This window comes from Chlamydomonas reinhardtii, chromosome 9 (assembly GCF_000002595.2).
Source record: "Chlamydomonas reinhardtii strain CC-503 cw92 mt+ chromosome 9, whole genome shotgun sequence".
NCBI lineage: Eukaryota > Viridiplantae > Chlorophyta > Chlorophyceae > Chlamydomonadales > Chlamydomonadaceae > Chlamydomonas > Chlamydomonas reinhardtii.
The window spans coordinates 4,118,394-4,134,719 of NC_057012.1; the positions used below are offsets into that span (position 1 = coordinate 4,118,394).

The 16,326-nt window shown below is 65.7% G+C and overlaps 3 protein-coding genes across 3 annotated transcripts; 1 reads left to right on the forward strand and 2 right to left on the reverse strand.

The window, feature by feature from the left end:
- Positions 1–353: 353 nt before the first annotated feature.
- On the reverse strand, positions 354–7,892 carry CHLRE_09g393691v5 (uncharacterized protein). The gene is made up of 15 exons (XM_043065686.1): positions 7,618–7,892; positions 7,502–7,536; positions 7,128–7,189; positions 6,905–6,992; positions 6,579–6,643; positions 5,991–6,145; positions 5,611–5,743; positions 5,114–5,206; positions 4,688–4,794; positions 4,337–4,457; positions 4,088–4,155; positions 3,654–3,790; positions 2,144–3,520; positions 1,784–1,952; positions 354–1,409 (listed from the first exon to the last, which is right to left on the reverse strand). The coding sequence occupies exons 1-15, from the start codon at positions 7,788–7,790 to the stop codon at positions 1,226–1,228; spliced, it is 2,967 nt and encodes a 988-aa protein (XP_042921213.1). The 5' UTR covers positions 7,791–7,892; the 3' UTR covers positions 354–1,225.
- Positions 7,893–8,022: 130 nt separating this feature from the next.
- On the forward strand, positions 8,023–13,314 carry CHLRE_09g393728v5 (uncharacterized protein). Its single transcript, XM_043065687.1, has 13 exons — positions 8,023–8,323; positions 8,619–8,697; positions 8,948–9,074; positions 9,359–9,597; positions 9,876–9,977; positions 10,189–10,276; positions 10,562–10,911; positions 11,159–11,299; positions 11,606–11,905; positions 12,139–12,240; positions 12,438–12,526; positions 12,683–12,917; positions 13,155–13,314. The coding sequence occupies exons 1-13, from the start codon at positions 8,133–8,135 to the stop codon at positions 13,242–13,244; spliced, it is 2,133 nt and encodes a 710-aa protein (XP_042921214.1). The 5' UTR covers positions 8,023–8,132; the 3' UTR covers positions 13,245–13,314.
- Positions 13,315–13,316: 2 nt separating this feature from the next.
- Positions 13,317–16,302, reverse strand: CHLRE_09g393765v5 (uncharacterized protein). The gene is made up of 4 exons (XM_001694706.2): positions 16,075–16,302; positions 15,728–15,982; positions 15,237–15,368; positions 13,317–14,561 (listed from the first exon to the last, which is right to left on the reverse strand). The coding sequence occupies exons 1-4, from the start codon at positions 16,220–16,222 to the stop codon at positions 14,488–14,490; spliced, it is 609 nt and encodes a 202-aa protein (XP_001694758.1). The 5' UTR covers positions 16,223–16,302; the 3' UTR covers positions 13,317–14,487.
- Between the last annotated feature and the right edge of the window lie 24 nt (positions 16,303–16,326).

Genomic DNA, 16,326 nt, shown 5'->3' on the forward strand with positions numbered 1-16,326 from the left:
CGCGCGTCCGAACGCCCGAACTTTCTAACAACTTCTGCGCCGTCAGTCAGGCCTGCGAGAAACTGCTGCCGGACTAATCGCAGGCGGCTTCACGAAAGCAGAACCTGCGCGGGCACCGCGGCGGGCACCGCGGCGGCCACCGCGGCGGCCACCGCGGCGAGCTCGCCCACCAGCAGCGTCGCCTCGAGAGCCTCAAGGTTCATCACCTCGGGGTCTCGGTGCAGGGCGGGCGGCACCAGCCGGGGCACCGGGTTATCGAGTCTGAGGCGTTCCCGCTGACAACCGCGGGTTGCCGGTTGTGAGTTGGCACAGGTTGGCACTCGACAGTCTCTAGCCAACCGTGGGGTGTACAATCGTGCGCAGAGTGGTTAAATGTGTCCAATTATGCACTGGCCAGACAACCAGCGGAGGGCGTACAGGCATGTTACTTCTGCGGCGCACCCGGTGCTATGACTGGAACAACTGGCAACGCGCAAGTACTCAATCCGTTAGCACTTCACAGGCCCCTCTTGCACACCACAAAGCAAACCTGTCCCCGAAGTGGGCTTGATTGGCTTTAGCGCACTGAAGCACGCAGATAAAAGTACAATTACACGCCCCGCCCCATCCATCACCCGCCGTGCTGCTGCCATGTCGTTCAGTTATCCCTCACATCTCCGAACATAACAGCGGGTTTCTCGTTAGGACAAGGGTCTCCTGTGCCGTTGCGCCATGCATGGCACGCAACGAAGATGAACTAAAGATGCGTAATGGAGAAGGCAAGAGCATGACGTCATGCTTACCACATGTCCATCCTGCCGAACTGCCTTGCGTTCCAGACTCATGCGCATGTAGGCCTGTGACTAGGCCTGTGGATGCCGTGCATGCGCGTACACGTGAACGGCCACACCACCACACCATCACATAACGAACATGGGCAGAATAAAATTCTTGCACGGGGTTGTGTCACAGGCAGCCCACGTACACGCGCCGTGCCGCCTTCGATTTGTTCACGGCCCACATTCGATTTGGTCACATGCAAAGCCCACTACGCGCCATTACCGCCGCACGGCCGATATCCACCGTAAACGCTGCCCCCATACCGAGCACACCATGGCAATGGACAGCTACTGCTTCAATCAAAGCGCTCAAGCGCGTACCGTACACACGCGCGTGCACCGCCCTCTCCAGGCCCCCATCCTATCCCAACCTTAAGCCTATTCGCACCGCACCGCACCGCCTCCGCCTACCGATGCTGCCGCGCCGACGCCGGCGTCTCCGGCCCGCGCGCGAACACCTCCACCGCGCCTCGCAGCACGTCCACGCGCACGTCGGCGCAGTGCAGCAGCTCGCCGTCCACGTTCCAGGCGCTCTCGGGCGCCGCCGCGTCCCACAGGCAGCCGCCCAGGTAGTGCCCGCCGGGCAGCGGGCTGCAGAACGGCCGGATGGGGCAGAGGGAGGAAGGGGGGGAAGGGGAGGAAGTGAGGAGATGTGGGGAGGCGTGAGAGCCGACAGGAGCGGGGGCCGAGGCCGAGCAGGAGAGTGGGTAAACAAGCAGGTTATGAAGGGGTGCCCCAGTGGGGGTGCCCTGAGCAGCGGTTGCCGCCGCCATTGACACAAGCACGCACGGCGCCCAGGTTGCCCTCCCCCTGAGCTCGCGCAGTCCTCTTCAACCGCACCTGAGCAGCTCCTCAGCCGCCCATCCCATTCAGCGCCGCGCCCCAACCCCGCGAAAAGCGGACTGTGCTCCCACACTGCACACGCCCTCCCGTCCCCCCGCCTGCCCACCCACCCAGGCACCCACCTGACACGCAGCGCGGTGATGGGCACCACGCGCACGTGCGGCAGGCACCTGTCCACCAGGCCGCGCGCGGACAGGCGGATGAGGAAGCGCAGGAAGTTGGGGTGCGCGCACTTGGACACCAGCACCAGGTACATGCGCCCGTCGCTCAGGTGGCCGTTGGGGATGATGCCTGCGGCGCCGCGCAGTAGCGCAACGACAGGCGTCTCAGTCACAGACACCACATGTCCAGCGATGAAGCAGGAGAACAGCGGGAAGATGAACAGGCTGCACAGCAGGAACAACTCGCCCGCTACAGCAGGAACATCCGCGAGCTGGGCCAGTCCGGCCACGCCATTTGGGAGCCCTCGGTGCCCGGCTCACCTCGCTTGCTCTTGTCGCTGCGGCAGGGCGTCACCACACACATGATGGAGGCGAACTCCCCCTCCACGTGCGTCCAGCCCTCCGCGTCAGTCACTGGCGCCGTACACAGCCCGCCTGAGCCATCGCCGCCGCCGCTGCCGCCGTCTCCGTTGCCGGCCGGCCCTGACGATGCCGGCATGCCGTTGTGCAGTGGCTGCGACACCGCCCCGGCCGGCCCCGACGGCGCACCAGCAGTGCCGCCGCCGCCGGCACCGCCTGCCACCGCCGTGGCCGTCACTGATACAGAGTTCGAGGACAGGGACGGCGGCGGCAGCTGCTCAGGGGCGGCGGCGGCGGCGGCGAACCCGGTAAGGCTGGACGGCCCGCGCGGCGAGCCGCCGCAGGCGCTGCCCGCGCCGCCTCCACCGCCTGACCTTGGGAAGCTCGCTCTCACGAAGCCGCCACCGCCGGCCCCGCCGCCGCCAGCGGTCCCTGGCACGGCGGCAGCCAGGGGCGCGGGCGCGGCGTGCGTGGCGGCGGTGGCGTGAAGCGGCCCGCTGCTGTTGTCCTGGGAATGAGGCCCCGCCGCCAGGTGTTGCAGGTGCTGATGCCCCCACGACAGCGGCGCGCTCGGGGCCCGTAGCAGCGCATGGCCCTGGCCCCCGCCACTGCTCCCAACCCCGACCCCGCTGCCGTCGGTCGCCAGGCTGCCGCTCAACGCCGCGCCCGGCGCCGCCGCCGTCAGGGCCAGCCCTCCCGCCGCGCCGTGCCCTGCCCCCGATGCCTGGCCGCCCGCCGCAGCGTCGCCGGTCCCATGACCCGACATCGAGTGCGTTGAGCCACTTCCCGCGACTGGGCCCGCAGCTCCTGCGCCGCTGCTTCCGGGCGCACCGTGGGCTGCGCCGGCGTGCGGGTAGGGCGTGAACCAGCCCGCGGTGGCACTGGTGAACATCCCCAACGCCTGCGCCTGCCAGGCCTGCGCCGCCGCCGCCGAGGAGGAGGCGGCGGGCGCCGTGGCGCCGTGGGCGCCGTGCACGGGCGTGCCCGGCTGCAACGGCGTGGCGTCGGCGGTGGCGGCGCCAGAAGCGCCGCCTGGCGCGGCGCCCGCCGACGACACGGGCAGCGGCGCCGATGCGTTGCGGCTCCCTAGCGGCGTGCCGAGCACGGCGCCGGCGCTGGCGCTGGTGACAATGCCGTGGCTGGCGGCGAGTGGGCCGGGCGGCGAGGTGGCGTGCGGGCTGGAGCCGCCCAGCGGCGTGCCCAGGCCGCCGCCGGCGCCGACATGCGTGGCGCCGGTGGAGTTGACGACGACGGCGGTGGCGGCGGCGGAGCCGCCGAGGAGGGCGCTGGTGGTGGCGGAGCGGTGGTAGGCGCCGTGCGGACCCTCCATGCGGATGCCTGTCGGCGCGAATACGGGGGAGCGTGCAGCGGTATCAACAGCAGCCGAGCAGCTGTGCCACTTCGCCAACCTGTTGCCTCATGGCTCCCTCTCCCTCCCTCTCCGTCCTCTCCCTCCCCCGCCGCCACTCACCCGCCAGGCGGCACACCTCGCACTGCGAGGTGCACAGCTGCTGCACATCCGCGGTGGTGGAGGTGGCCTCGCGGTAGGCCAGCGACACGCGGTAGCTGGCGCCGCGCAGCAGCTGCAGCGCGCCCGTCACGTCGTACCTGTCGCGCCGGCGCCGAGGGGGCACACAGCGCCGTTGAGGCACCCGGAGCGGCCGGCGCGGCGGGTGGGCGGGTGCAGACGAGAGGCTACGGTGCCGTGCACACGCTTGCGGCGCCGCTGCCTGCGGCCGCCCTCCCTAGGTTTCCTTCAACCCCTACCCAAGGCCCAATGCCGCCCTTCTTAGCTCGGCCCTCTGGCACCATGCCAATGCCCCGCAACCGGACAGTACCACACTGTAGTTGTGGCCACAGAGCTTCCACCCCCACGCCCACCCCTTACGGGACCCGCTGACTCACCGCACCGGCCCCATGAACCTCAGCCGCTCGCTGAAGCGCATCACGTCGCCCATGAAGCCGTAGCCCGCCTGGGGGGGGGTGCATGCATGCATATACTCAGGCAATTAAGAGGGGGGGGCCCACAGTTGCACATGCGTATGCACATGCACATACAGACTGCATCGCGACGGCCAGGGTGCCCAGCAATGCAGCTAAGGGTTCAAAGCTACCGCGGCAGCGGGAGCGGGCATTGCAGCCCAACCGGCTTGCCTGGCACACGAAGTGGCGCACGGTGCCGTCGGCCGCCGCCATGCGACCGGCGTCCAGGCTGAGGCGGTCGCCCAGCGCGATGTGCATGGCGGCGGTGGCGGCGCAGCGGGCGCCGTGCAGGCTGCGAGGTGCAGGTGCAGGGGGAGGCGCGGCAAGGAGCGAAACAGGCGGCGCGGTTAGAGGAGAGCAGAGATGAAGGCCTAGGGCTAGGGGTGCACAGCCGCTTCGACGGCGGCCGCCAGCAGCCCCACTTCCTCCATCCGACCTTGGAAGGGCCCGGAGAGTGCCTCGTCTGCCCAGGACGTGGCACGTCCCAACCCGTACCACCTTCCCGCTCCTCTCCCCGCTCACGTGTAGGCCACTGCGTCGGTGCTGCCGGCCGGGATGTGGCCCACGCGGATGCGGTGCGCCGTCACGTCGCCGCGCGCGCGCCGTGCCAGCAGGCCCGCCACCACCTCCTGCGGGCGTGCGGGACGTGAACACGATGGTCAGGTGGTTGGACAGCCGCGGGTGTGCCGGCGTTATGCACGCGGCAGGTGTGGGGCTTGAGCGTGTCCGGCATGGTTCTCCGGCAACATCTATCACCATAGGCAGTCTGCCCTTGTAAAATTGCACGCCCGCTCGCTCCGCACACACTGTGCGACCTGGTAGCTCCGTCTTCCATCGACGGCTAGCCCCCTTGAACCTGGCAATAGCTCAACCCAATCTCCGCTCCCCTCTCCACTCTTGACCTTCCCCACTGCCGCCTCCCCTCCTCCTCCTCCGCGCCTCTCTCACCTGGAACAGTCCGTCCCCGCCCACCGCCACCACGCCCTGGTACCCAGCCAGCTCCTCCGCCTTCATCAGCTCCACCATCTCCTTGGCGTGGTCCTGAGGGCGGTCGCAACGATGGTTGGAGAAGGGGAGGTGAGCGGGTGAGGGGTTGAGGGAAGGAAAGGTTGAGCGGGTGGGGGTTGAGGGAATGAAAGGGTGAGGGGGTGAGAGGGTGAGGGGTAGTCGTGCATGTAAGACGGGGTGCCATGGGGCGAGACAGAGCAGGGGCTTGGGAGGCCGGGACGCGGGGTGCTTGTGACACTCCCTCACACGCACTGGGCCATCCTGCCTCTCAACACCCCTGCGCATGGTGGAGCTCAGGCACACCCCATAACACCACGAAGTCCGGGGCACAGGCGCTGCCAGCCGCAAGAACGACCCAATCCCAACCCGCAGCTTGCATTTCCACCCAGCAACCACCCGTTCAGCTTCCGGCCCCGCGCCGCATGCCACGTGCCCACCATCTTGGCTGTCTCCACCACCGTCACCGCCACCCGGGCGCGCTGGAACACGGGCGCCGCCACCCGCTCCCAGATGTGCCGCGCCCGCCGCGCGCCGCTGAAGGGGTTCACGTACACGAGCAGGTTGCGCGGCCTGGGGACGGTAGGAGCGGAATGTTAGCATGTAGAAGGTTCTGAGCTTACGGAAATACAGTAATACCCGCTGTGACTGCCCCCCTCAGCGCACCGGACACCGATCGCTGCCCCTGGCTCCCGCTTCCCGGCCTACAGCCGCGCCACCGGCACCACTGGCCCTGCGTCGCCCGCCCGTCCCCACTCCATACCACCCTACCCCGCCCCATCGCACCCCCGCCCCCCCCCCCCCCCGCCCCACCGAGCACCTGTCCCTCAGCGCCTGCAACCGGCCGTTGATGAGCGCCACCCACTCCCGCACCGCCTCGCCGCTGGCGGCCGTCAGGACGTACTCCTCCGGACGCCAGGTGTTGGGGTCGGCGGAGCCGGCGCGCGAGAAGGTGTAGATCACGAACGAGTGGTCCTGTGGCCGCGGGAGAGCCGGGGTGTGGTGGGTGAGAGGCGAGGGGGCAGGGGCACAGATGCGGGATGAGGTGCAGGTGGCGTCGCGGCTGAGGCAAGGCTGCAGCCTAACGTGCGCGCACTGGAGCTGGCCCGCCTTTGGTTACGGCACCAGGACAGAAGCAAACTGTGTCGGGCCCAGCCACAAGCGCATGTGCGTGTACATGTGCATGGTCTGCCAGCCGTCGGGTGGCAGTCGAGCCAGAAGGCCATGTGGAATCAACAAGGTGCCACAGTGCCTCGACACTTCCCCGCCCCCACCTCCGACATTCTCACATTCCCCTAGACCCCAAGTGCCCGGCAGGCCCGAGCCGCCGCCCCGCCGCCCCGCAGCCGCCGCCCTCATGATAGAAGGGCTGGCGCAACAGCAGCACGCAAAGTGCAAGCTGACGCACCCGCGCGTAGCAGCATACGGGCTGCTTGTTCAGCGCCAGGGCTGAGAGCACCTCATCAAAAGGAACTGCGCGGTCGGGGTCGGGGCGACAAGGGTTAGGGGTGGCGGTGGCGGTGATTTGTGCAGTCAAGTGTTGAACGTGAAGATGCGAGCCGTGGGCCAAGCGTGATTCGAGTTGCCACCACGTTACGTGATTCGTCTATGTCGGCCGTGCCTAGATTCTCATCGACACGCCCAACCCCGCACGGGTTTAGAAGCCGTTGTCCCACAGTCCCGCCCCTCCCACCCTCCAGGACCATGCAGCCTGACTGGCACGCTGCTGCCCACCTCGCCTCGCCAGCTTCCGCCGGTCCACGCAGCAGCCCGCCGCCTGGTTGACCGCCTTCCAGGACACGTGCGTGGCCGTGCTCTTCACCTGCACGCACACATTTTGCACCGACCCACATGACGGAGCCACATGAAACAGACAGGGTTCGCATTGCCCGGGCACGGCGATCGGGTCTTTGCCAGCTGCAGCGGGAGGAAGGGGGTGCTGAGGAAGCAGGCGCACCTTGACTCGGTGGCCACGGAACCGCATCACTGCCTCCAGCGATGCGGGGCCCTCCTCGCCGCCTGCGCAAGAGTGCATGTGTGTGTTCAGGCTTGCGTAGTTAGATGCAGAGCCCAGGGCAGGCGGGCAGGCCCCTCCCGCACACAAAAGCGGGCGGGGCGGGAGGTGGCGGGGGGGGGGGGGGGGCGGTCCGTCCCTCGAGCCACCGGATGGAATGGTTGTGATGGAAATATTGGAAGTTCTTGGAGATAACGACACACTAACGCTCAGTAGACGCCTGTCGGCCTTCCTGAACAGTCGGTTCCACGCTGGCATCATCGCAGGACCTACGCCCCCGAACCTGCACCTGCCCAGAATGAGTGGGTGAGCCTCACCTGCGCACGCCTGAACACCGACGCATGATGAGGCACTGCACGAGCACAAGGGACCAAGTTGGTTTTCTTTGGCCGCGACAGCCCTTTCCACGACCGCTCGCCGATCAATTACTCACCTGCTCTCAGTCCTATTAATAGCTGCTGCTCGAGACTCCTGAGCTTTGCCCGTTCGGGTGAGAACGGCCTTGCTCGCTCCGGGAGAAAAGCACTCTTGGTGTGACGAAGGGGCTGCCTCTATCCACGGAGCACCTATACTATCGTCAGAATCTACACGCTTCAACCGGGGCATTTCTTCGCGGGCCACAAGGAAGCTAGGTCCTCATTTAGATATCGGCGCCTTTACAAGTCTCGCAATTGCATACAGTAAGCCCTGCTACTTTCTTGGATGCACGGCATGGTTGCAAAGCGTTTTACTGTGGCTATGTTTGCAAGCAACGCCGAATGGGCGCGGTTGTGTCGGTTAGGGCATTTTGGGGCTCATTTTGCTTCTGAGTGAAAGCAACCGGGCTCAAACTGCTTTTGGATCTATTTGCTTGGTCGGATTTTACTCTGACAATCTAGGAAGCTGAATAGCCTTCCGGCAACGAAACGACTGCACAAGTTGTAAGCCCATTTGCCGCGTATACCCAATATGGCTGAAGCCTTTGAAGAATGGCTTGATAAGCATGGAGGAAAAAAGCACGCGAGTTTAGACCTGGTGAAGGAACTTCCGAACGGCGACCGTGGCGTAGTGGCGACCGCGCCAATTGCTGAGGGCGAACTTCTGCTTCTGTTGCCCATCAACTGCGCGCTGTACATGCCAAACGATGAGGAGTGGGCCAAGTGAGCCGGGGAATGACGGAGCATGCGACAAACCTGGCGGCTGCGATAGGAGCCTGGGGCCATAGCGCTGCTTGCGCATGTGTACTTAGACAACATGTCTCTCGAGCAACGCACCGAAACGACTTGAGTATGCAAACCGACGACTCGCGTGTGGCTCCGCCGGAGCCCCACGCAGCCAGTTCCGCTGTCTCACTGCCCTCACCTGGGGCCGGGAGCTCGGCAGGTTGTCCGCAACATCCATAGCACGCGGCTCTCAGAAGAATGCTTAATATGCCGCGAATAACTATTGCCACAGGCGTGGCAGTTCCTTCCCGGAGGCGGTGGGCTACCTGCATGAGCACCACCGCACCCTGAGCCCCTTCCTGGCCACCACGGTGGGTGGCTGCAATCTGCGTTTCCAACAGCCCATAACAGCCCATTTGTCAAGGGCGAAGAAGCTTTTGATTGCGGGAGACAGTATGAGACCGGGCATCTGCGGCCTGCCGCCGCGCGCAGTTGCCTTCCGTCACTCTTTGCGTTCGACCCGGCGCGCACACGAAGCCAAATCTCTTGGGCTGCCTAGGCAAGAGCCCCCCCGACACACACCCCGCACAAACAAACAAACGCACCACCTCGTATCCGCAGCTTGCGCTGATGTCCGAGGTGGCGCGCGGCGGCGAGTCGGCCTGGGCTGCGTATGTGGGCACGCTGCCGCCGTCGTGCCCCGACTGCCTGCTCAACTGGAGCAAGGAGGAGAAGAAGGACCTGGAGGGTGAGGCGGGGCGGGAAGAGGCGTATGGCGGCATATGGGGGCGTGCGACGGGAAGCGCTTGCAAGGAGGCGTGGCGGCTCTGGGCTTCCGGGCTTTCAGAGCCTGGCGGGGAATTGGCAGCGCGGTTACGGTATTTAGGCCAGGGTGATGTCAAGCCCAGGTTCCAGCGTGGGGTTCAGGCCACGGGTCCGCGCGCACACTGCGATCCCAGGTTGCCAGCACTGGCGGGTGACGGCCCTCGCCTGCGCGCACAAGTCCTGCTGACGCCCGGCCTTGCTCGGCAGGTACGGCGCTGGAGGAGCTGGGCCCCGACCCCGCCGCCGACGCCTTCAAGCGCCACGTGGCGCCGATCCTGGCCGCCCGCCGTGACCTGTGGCCGCTGCAGCAGCAGGGCGAGGGCGAGGGCGGGGCGGCTGCTGACGAGGCGGCTGCCGACCTGGCGCTGTTTGTGCGGGTGGCGGGTCTGGTGCAGAGCCGCGCCTTCCACCTGGAGGCGGAGAACTGGGTGTCGGGAGCCAAGGAGGTGAGGACTGAGGACGAGGCAGCAGGAGCAGGAGAAGGCGGAGAGGGGGGGGGGGGCAGTCGGGAACGAAATCACATGAATTGAGGACCAGAAAGATTTGGGGTATGTGCCCGAGCCCAAGCAGGGGGGGCGAGGATGGGTCCTATGGCAAAGGGAGGAGAGGGCGTACAAACCGGGAGCAAAGTGCTGCTCCCTGACTCACGCGCATGGATTGGCCTCATTCTACCTCGTCACTCGCCCAAGCTGCTATCCCCCACCCGCTCACCCCACCTGCCCAGATCTCCAAGCTGGAGGGCGGCGGCACGCAGGTGTTCCTGCTACCCGGCATCGACATGATCAACCACTCCCACAACCCCGCCCGCCGCAACGCGCACCTGCAGGTGTGCGTGTGTGTGAGGGGAGGGGGCCGCAGGCGGGAGGGGCTGCAGGGGCCGTTGGGGTCACGTGCCCTTGTTTTTGTCGTTGTCAAGATGTACGGCAGACACAGCTCTGGGGGGCAGAGTAGGCCTAGACCCCATTAACGTGTATGTGTGGAAGGGGAGAGCTGCTGACGCCACCCCAACCCCTCCTGTTGTGGCCGTGCGGCTGCAGCGGCTGAACGTGGCGCAGGCGGCGGCTGCCAAGCTGACGGAGGGCGGCGCGCCGGAGGGCGTGGAGGCGTTCTTCGTGATGCGGGCGGGTGAGGTGGGAGCAGGCTTGCAGTCGCCGCTAGGCCGGTTTCCGATGGGGAGCTGGGGGTAGCCGTCTACGCGGAGTTTGGGGCAGCTGGGGTTCTCCGATGTGTGCCAGGGAACGCGGCAGGTGCGTGGAACACGGTGGAGCCGACGCTACCCACGTACAGTTACAGCTACCCCCGCATCCTTCGCACCGAATGCACGCATGGACGCTTGGACCCGGGCAACGACCCCATCAGTCCTTTAAACCCACTCACCCACCTCAACCACATCCGCCGTCAACCCCACAGACAAGCCCATCGCAGAGGGCGAGGAGGTGCTCCACACGTACGGCAACCTGTCGGACGCGCAGCTGCTGCAGACGTACGGCTTCCTGGATTCAGAGGACGGCTTCGCGCAGCTTCCGGGCGGGGCTGCCTCCGGATCCGGATCCCAACCGCCTGAAGCGGCTGCGGAGGAGGAGGGCGGCAACGGCGGGAAGAAGGGTGGCAAGAAGCGCGGCAAGGCCGGGGCGTCTGCCGCCAAGGGGAAAGAGGAGGCGGAGGAGGGGGCAGGCTACCGCAACCCCTACAATGCGGCTCTGGTGCCGTGGGAGGCGGTGGAGGACGTGTGCTGCGGCCTCATGAAGTCCATGGACCAGGTGCAGTGGCGGGTCAGGTGGCGGCTCGTGACGGTGCTGTCGTACGACACGAGTGTCTTCGCATGGTGGCACACATGGGGCACATTCCACCCGGCAGCCCCAGGCTCAACAGGCCCAGCCAGCTGCATTGCCTGTTCACCCCACTCCGCCAATATAATACGGTAACCGTCACTGCAACATTGACACAAGCACCGACCCCCTTCCCTTGCCTGCCCTCCTGCCTTCTCTTCTTATCCCAACCTCGCAGGGCCTGCCCGCCGCTCTGAAGCGCGCCAAGCGGGAGTTCCTGGCTGCTGCCGGCGTGCTGCAGGTGGCGGCGCCCGAGGCGACCCAGTTCGTGCTGCTGGCGCGGGAGCCGCTGCCCGACGAGCTGCTCACCGCGGTGCAGGTGGGGGCGGCGGGGCAGACAGGGGCGTCCGAGGGCGGAGGCGGCAGTGCGTGAGGGCGGAGGCGGCAGTGCGTGAGGGCGGAGGCGGCAGTGTGTGCGGGCGGGGGGTTGCAGGGATGTTTGGAAAAGCGGTACAGGGGGGGCAGGTGGCAGGCCCATACACAGGCATGGGGCAGGAAAAGCGTGCGAGAGGGGGAAGCCTTCTACAGTGGCTACCGAGCGAGAGCGCGCGACAGCGACTGCATGCGCACAGGACCTTTCTGCATTCTTGTGATCATGATCGTGGCCCCACGCGACAAAACGCAGGTGCTGCTGATGACCAAGGAGGAGTTCAATGAGCTCAAGCGGGAGCACGGCGGCGAGCAGGCGGCGGCGGGCGGCAGCGCGGCCGGCAAGAAGGGCGCCGCCGGCAAGAGCCCCATCAAGGGCGCGGCAGGCAAGGGCAAGAAGGGCAAGGGTGGTGCGGCGGCGGCGAAGGAGGAGGCGGAGGTGGACAAGGCGGGCGAGGGCAAGGAGGCGGCGGCGCTGCCCAAGCTGTCTCTGGGGACGGCGCTGCTGGAGGAGGATGAGGACTTTGCGGAGATGGTGTGCATCGCCACGTTGCAGGTGAGTGGGCGGGTGGGCGGGGATGGGCAGCGAGGCACGGCGCCGACCTAAGGGAGACGGCGTGGGTGGCTAGGTGGGTGGAAGGGAGGCGGGCAATGGGATGGCGGTCGCGGGTCAACCCACGGCAAGGCGTGGAGGGCGACCGGCACCGCTTCACGTACGGCGGCTCCTGCGGCTGGGGACAGTTGACAATGGATTCTGGACATGGATTCTAACCCGGATCCGGTGTACAGGTGCTCAAGTCTTGTGTGGAGCGCTACCCCTCCACCAGCAAGGAGGACGTGCGGCTGCTCAAGAGCAGCGAGTGCACCGGCCGGCAGCGCCTGGCGGTGCGGGTGAGTGCGGGCTTGGCGCGGGGTGGCAGCACGGGCCCAGGCGGCGGCAGAGCAGCATGCACCGTCGGAGTCGGGGGTTCTGCAAGTAGCTCATGGCATGCGTTCTCCACCTTGCTTTGCATAGCCACAGCATGCGGCCGCTAACCTCCCGAGGTTTGTTTGGGTTTGGACTAACCTATCCCCCACACATTGTGCAGGTGCGGCTGGGCGAGAAGGATGTGCTGCAGCTGGCGCAAAAGGCGGTGGTGGAGCTGCTGCGCAAGCTGCGGGAGGGAGAGCCCATCGGGTGAGAGCGCAAGCGGGCAGCAGGGCCGGGGAAAGCGGGCGCAACGAGACAGAGAGGGCACTCTGTTCGCCCAGAGCTCATATCTCAATGAAGCAAGGGCCAGGATCCGTGTCGCCCAACCTTTCATGCGGGGTGATGTCTCTTCGACATATGCAGAAAAGACGCGGGCGAGGAGGAAGAGGAGGAGGAGGATGAGAAGCCGCAGGGCAAGAAGCCTGCCAAGGGCAAGGCGGCGGCGAAGGGCAAGCCGCCGGCGGCCAAGAAGCGGCGGGGTCTGGGCGCGGAGGCCTCCAGCGACGAGGGCGGCATGGAGGCGGACGCAGCGGCGACGGCGGTGGACGAGGAGGAGGACGACGACGGGTTGCTGGCGGGCAGCGACGACAGCGAGCGGGTGAGCCTGCTCTTCTGAGGCTGTGAGGCTGGTGCCTGCTTGAGGGGTACCGGTATGCTCGGAAGCCGGGCCGAAGAAACGGCGGCACCTGTGCACTATATGCCGTATGGAACTTGTGATGACGTCCGTGCGCATGCCCAGCTTGCGCTGTCTGTGTGGAGCCGAGTGCGGGTCCGATTGCCTTTCCTCCTTCTCGCCCCCCTCACCTCTCCTTTGTGCCGCGTTCACCACACACAGGTCGGCTACGGCGCGGACGAGTTCGATGACGGCATTGGTGAGGCGCACGACCGCGGCAAGGCGCACGAGGCACCCAAGGCCAGCGAGTAAGGAGCCGGCGAGCAGGCAGCGGCGGGCCGAAGTGCAGCGGAGTTATCCGGAGGAGGGCCTTGTTGGGCTGAGGCGGAGGCGCGTTGCTTATGCACCGCTTCGTTCACTTCGATGGCCACAGACGGCCACAGTAGAGGCGTGCGCGGGTGGATGCCTGGTGGAGCGGTAGGCAGGTTGTGACTTGATGCGATAAGGGATCGTATATGCGGATTGCCAAACAACTGAGTGCCGCGGGGGACATATTGTCTGCGTTGTGGTCGAGCCCTTTGACTGTGACCGGCCTGGCCTGACCAGTGTGAGTCCGGGCTAGCGTATGCCGATCCCGAAGAGTCCATGACCCAGAACCAGTCCACCGAGTGCGGAGGAGGTTTGGCATTGGGGGGGGACCGGAGGGGCGCAATGCGGCGTTGGCGTAAGACGCAGTGCTGGTTGTCATCGTGCTAGCGACTACAACGTCTCTTCGTGTCGCGCACATTCGCGTTCGCGTTTCGATAGCACTCCGCTATCGTATGGCCAGTTGGGGGCTGAGGGCTTTCACGGGTTCATACACACGCGCGTAGTGACGAGGCAATGGAGCTGGCCGTAGTGTTTACATGTGATATACTGGCCGAAGAGGCTTGAGTAGCTCTCGGCCTCACGATGCCTAGTCCCTCAGCAAGGGCTCCATGCTTGCAAGCATGCTGGGACAGCCTGACCACACAGCAACAATGAGTGTGCACGCATCAACAATCAACATTACTATGTCCATTTATGTGAGAGTCCTTGGCGCGCTATGAATGCGCTGGATGCCTTATGTCTTCTGCGCAGAGGGCCCATCCAACGTATCTATACATTGGGCCCCAGTAGCGCGCACAGAAGTGTCAACGGAACGCAACTCCGTGCGAGTCTTATGCGGCAGTCCAAGGGCAGCGCTGTCCGCGCTAGATATTCTGCTATGTATGTCATCTAGCGCCTCAGCTAACGGCGCCTCCACACCTACAAACCCTAACTGCCCATCTGCCAACACATCCCAATTCCCTGTCTTTCCTTCCGCCGGCAGCTGGCGGCAAGCCACACCCGCCCACCACGCCTGCCGCCTGGCCATGCCATGCCGCCTGACTCGCCTCGCTGACCGGGCCATGCGCAATGCAGCGCGCCCCCAGCCACCTCAGCCTGATCGCCTCCACGGCTCCCTCCCTGCACGCAGCTCCCTCCCGCCGCAGCCGCCTGCTTTCACCGACTTCGCAGCTGGCGGGCCGCCGCCCTAGTCGGTGGCCTGCATGTCAGGGTCGGAGTGGAACCGCTGCCAGGCCATCACGAAGCCGCACACCAGCATCACTGCGGTGGCCGCCGGCGCGCCAGAGAGTGGGGGAGATGTGCAAGGGGCGGACCAGAGGGAGGGGTCAGAGATAAGGGCGAGTCAGGGTTCAGGCACTGTGCATGACACACGCGCTGCATAAGGCGCACGTGCATAGAGATGTAAGGAGGCGTTCCAGGTATCACTCGGAGCCACGAAACGTCTACTCGCCCATGGTTGCGCGTGGATGCCCGGGTGTGATGAGAGTGTTTGTGATGTTTGGCCTTTAATACTTCTCTCTGCCAAAAGCTTGTGACAGGGAAACCTGGTAAAGCTCACTTGTTGTGCGAAAGGCAGCAGGGCTTAGGTGCCGGCATGAACTGCCCCGCGCACGCCACGAGGGCGTGCGCGGGGCGCCGGCGGCACCGCGAGTGGGGAAGTTGCGGGGGCGGTCGCGGCATCGCTGCCGCTAGGCCACCCGCGGCTCGCAGCGCGAGCCACTGCCAGGCCTCGCATTCAGACGCTTCCATGCACCGTGACCCCACTCGCACCCAAACCATGAACACTGCATCTACTGCACACGCCCTCCCTGCTGCCCTTCCCGATCAACCCCTTCAGCCTTCCCCAACCCGCCAGACACTCTTTTACCGGAACCCACGTGCTATTCTGCCCCCAAAAACACTCTGTGGCCCGTGCGCTAACGCGCACGCACTTACGTCCGCCCAGACCGATGACGAAGGGGTTCTTCGCCGCGTGGAAGAACTCGGGCGGCAGGATGCCGCTGCCAATGAGCATCTCGCGCTCACGCACAGTGAACTTGTCGATGGGCAACTTTATCACCTGGTTGTCTGCGGTGGGGGAGTGTCGGGGGGCGCAGGGGAAGGGGCAGTGTTGGCAGTCGGGCTCAAAAGGAAGCGAAGGGTTGGCGTGGAAGACCTTCACATGCCCTTGCATGGAGGAAGGGGAGCGGGGCTGGGGCGGAGATGTGGGGAGGCTTGGCCAGGCTGCCGATGGCGTGGTGGACCATGTTGCAAGCCCGTCGTGCCCGCCATAAGCTTGTCACGCCCCGGGGCTGTTGCACTTGGCGACACGCATCTCCCCGCCCCCGACCCCCCCCCCCCGCTCGGCCCGCCCAAGGGCGAGCGTCCACGCATCTGACACCTGTGACCCCACTATGGACCCTCGATCTCTGCTCCAATCGCCTCACCCTTGACGGCTTTCATGTCAACGCCCGGGTTCAGGCGCAGGAACTCATCGGTGGAGATCCCCCGCTTCGACAGCACCTCAGAGAGCGTCTCGCCCGCGCGGATGGGGTAAACGCGATAGGTGGTGCCAATGCCGCCCAGAATCTCCCGGTCACGGTCCGAGAGCTTCTGTGCGGGTAGCAGAATTGTCTGCCCCTCGACGACCTTGCCCGGCTTGACGTCCGGGTTAATGCCCAGGATTTGGTCAACAGTCACGCCTACAGGCAACCGAAATGGCTCAGCTCCCTGCGAGCTACTGTGCTGCGCGGGCCACTCCACAGAGCAGTTGCGCAAGCCAAAAGCAACTCACTCCGCTTCTTGGCAATGCTCTCCAGGGTGTCTCCCTTGCGCAGCGTGTATGGTCGCACATCAAATGAGGCGGCCTTGACCACCAGCCGTTGCCGGGAGGAGCATGCTCGCACAGAGCTGAGTCTCGGAGACGCGCGGAGCGACTGCATGGTTGTACGTGTGGGTTTTGTGTACAATACTCAGCACCACCAAGCAACAGAGAAGAGACTGCGCCGCGAAGCGTTCACATTGGTCGTGTCGACCGATTTCAGAC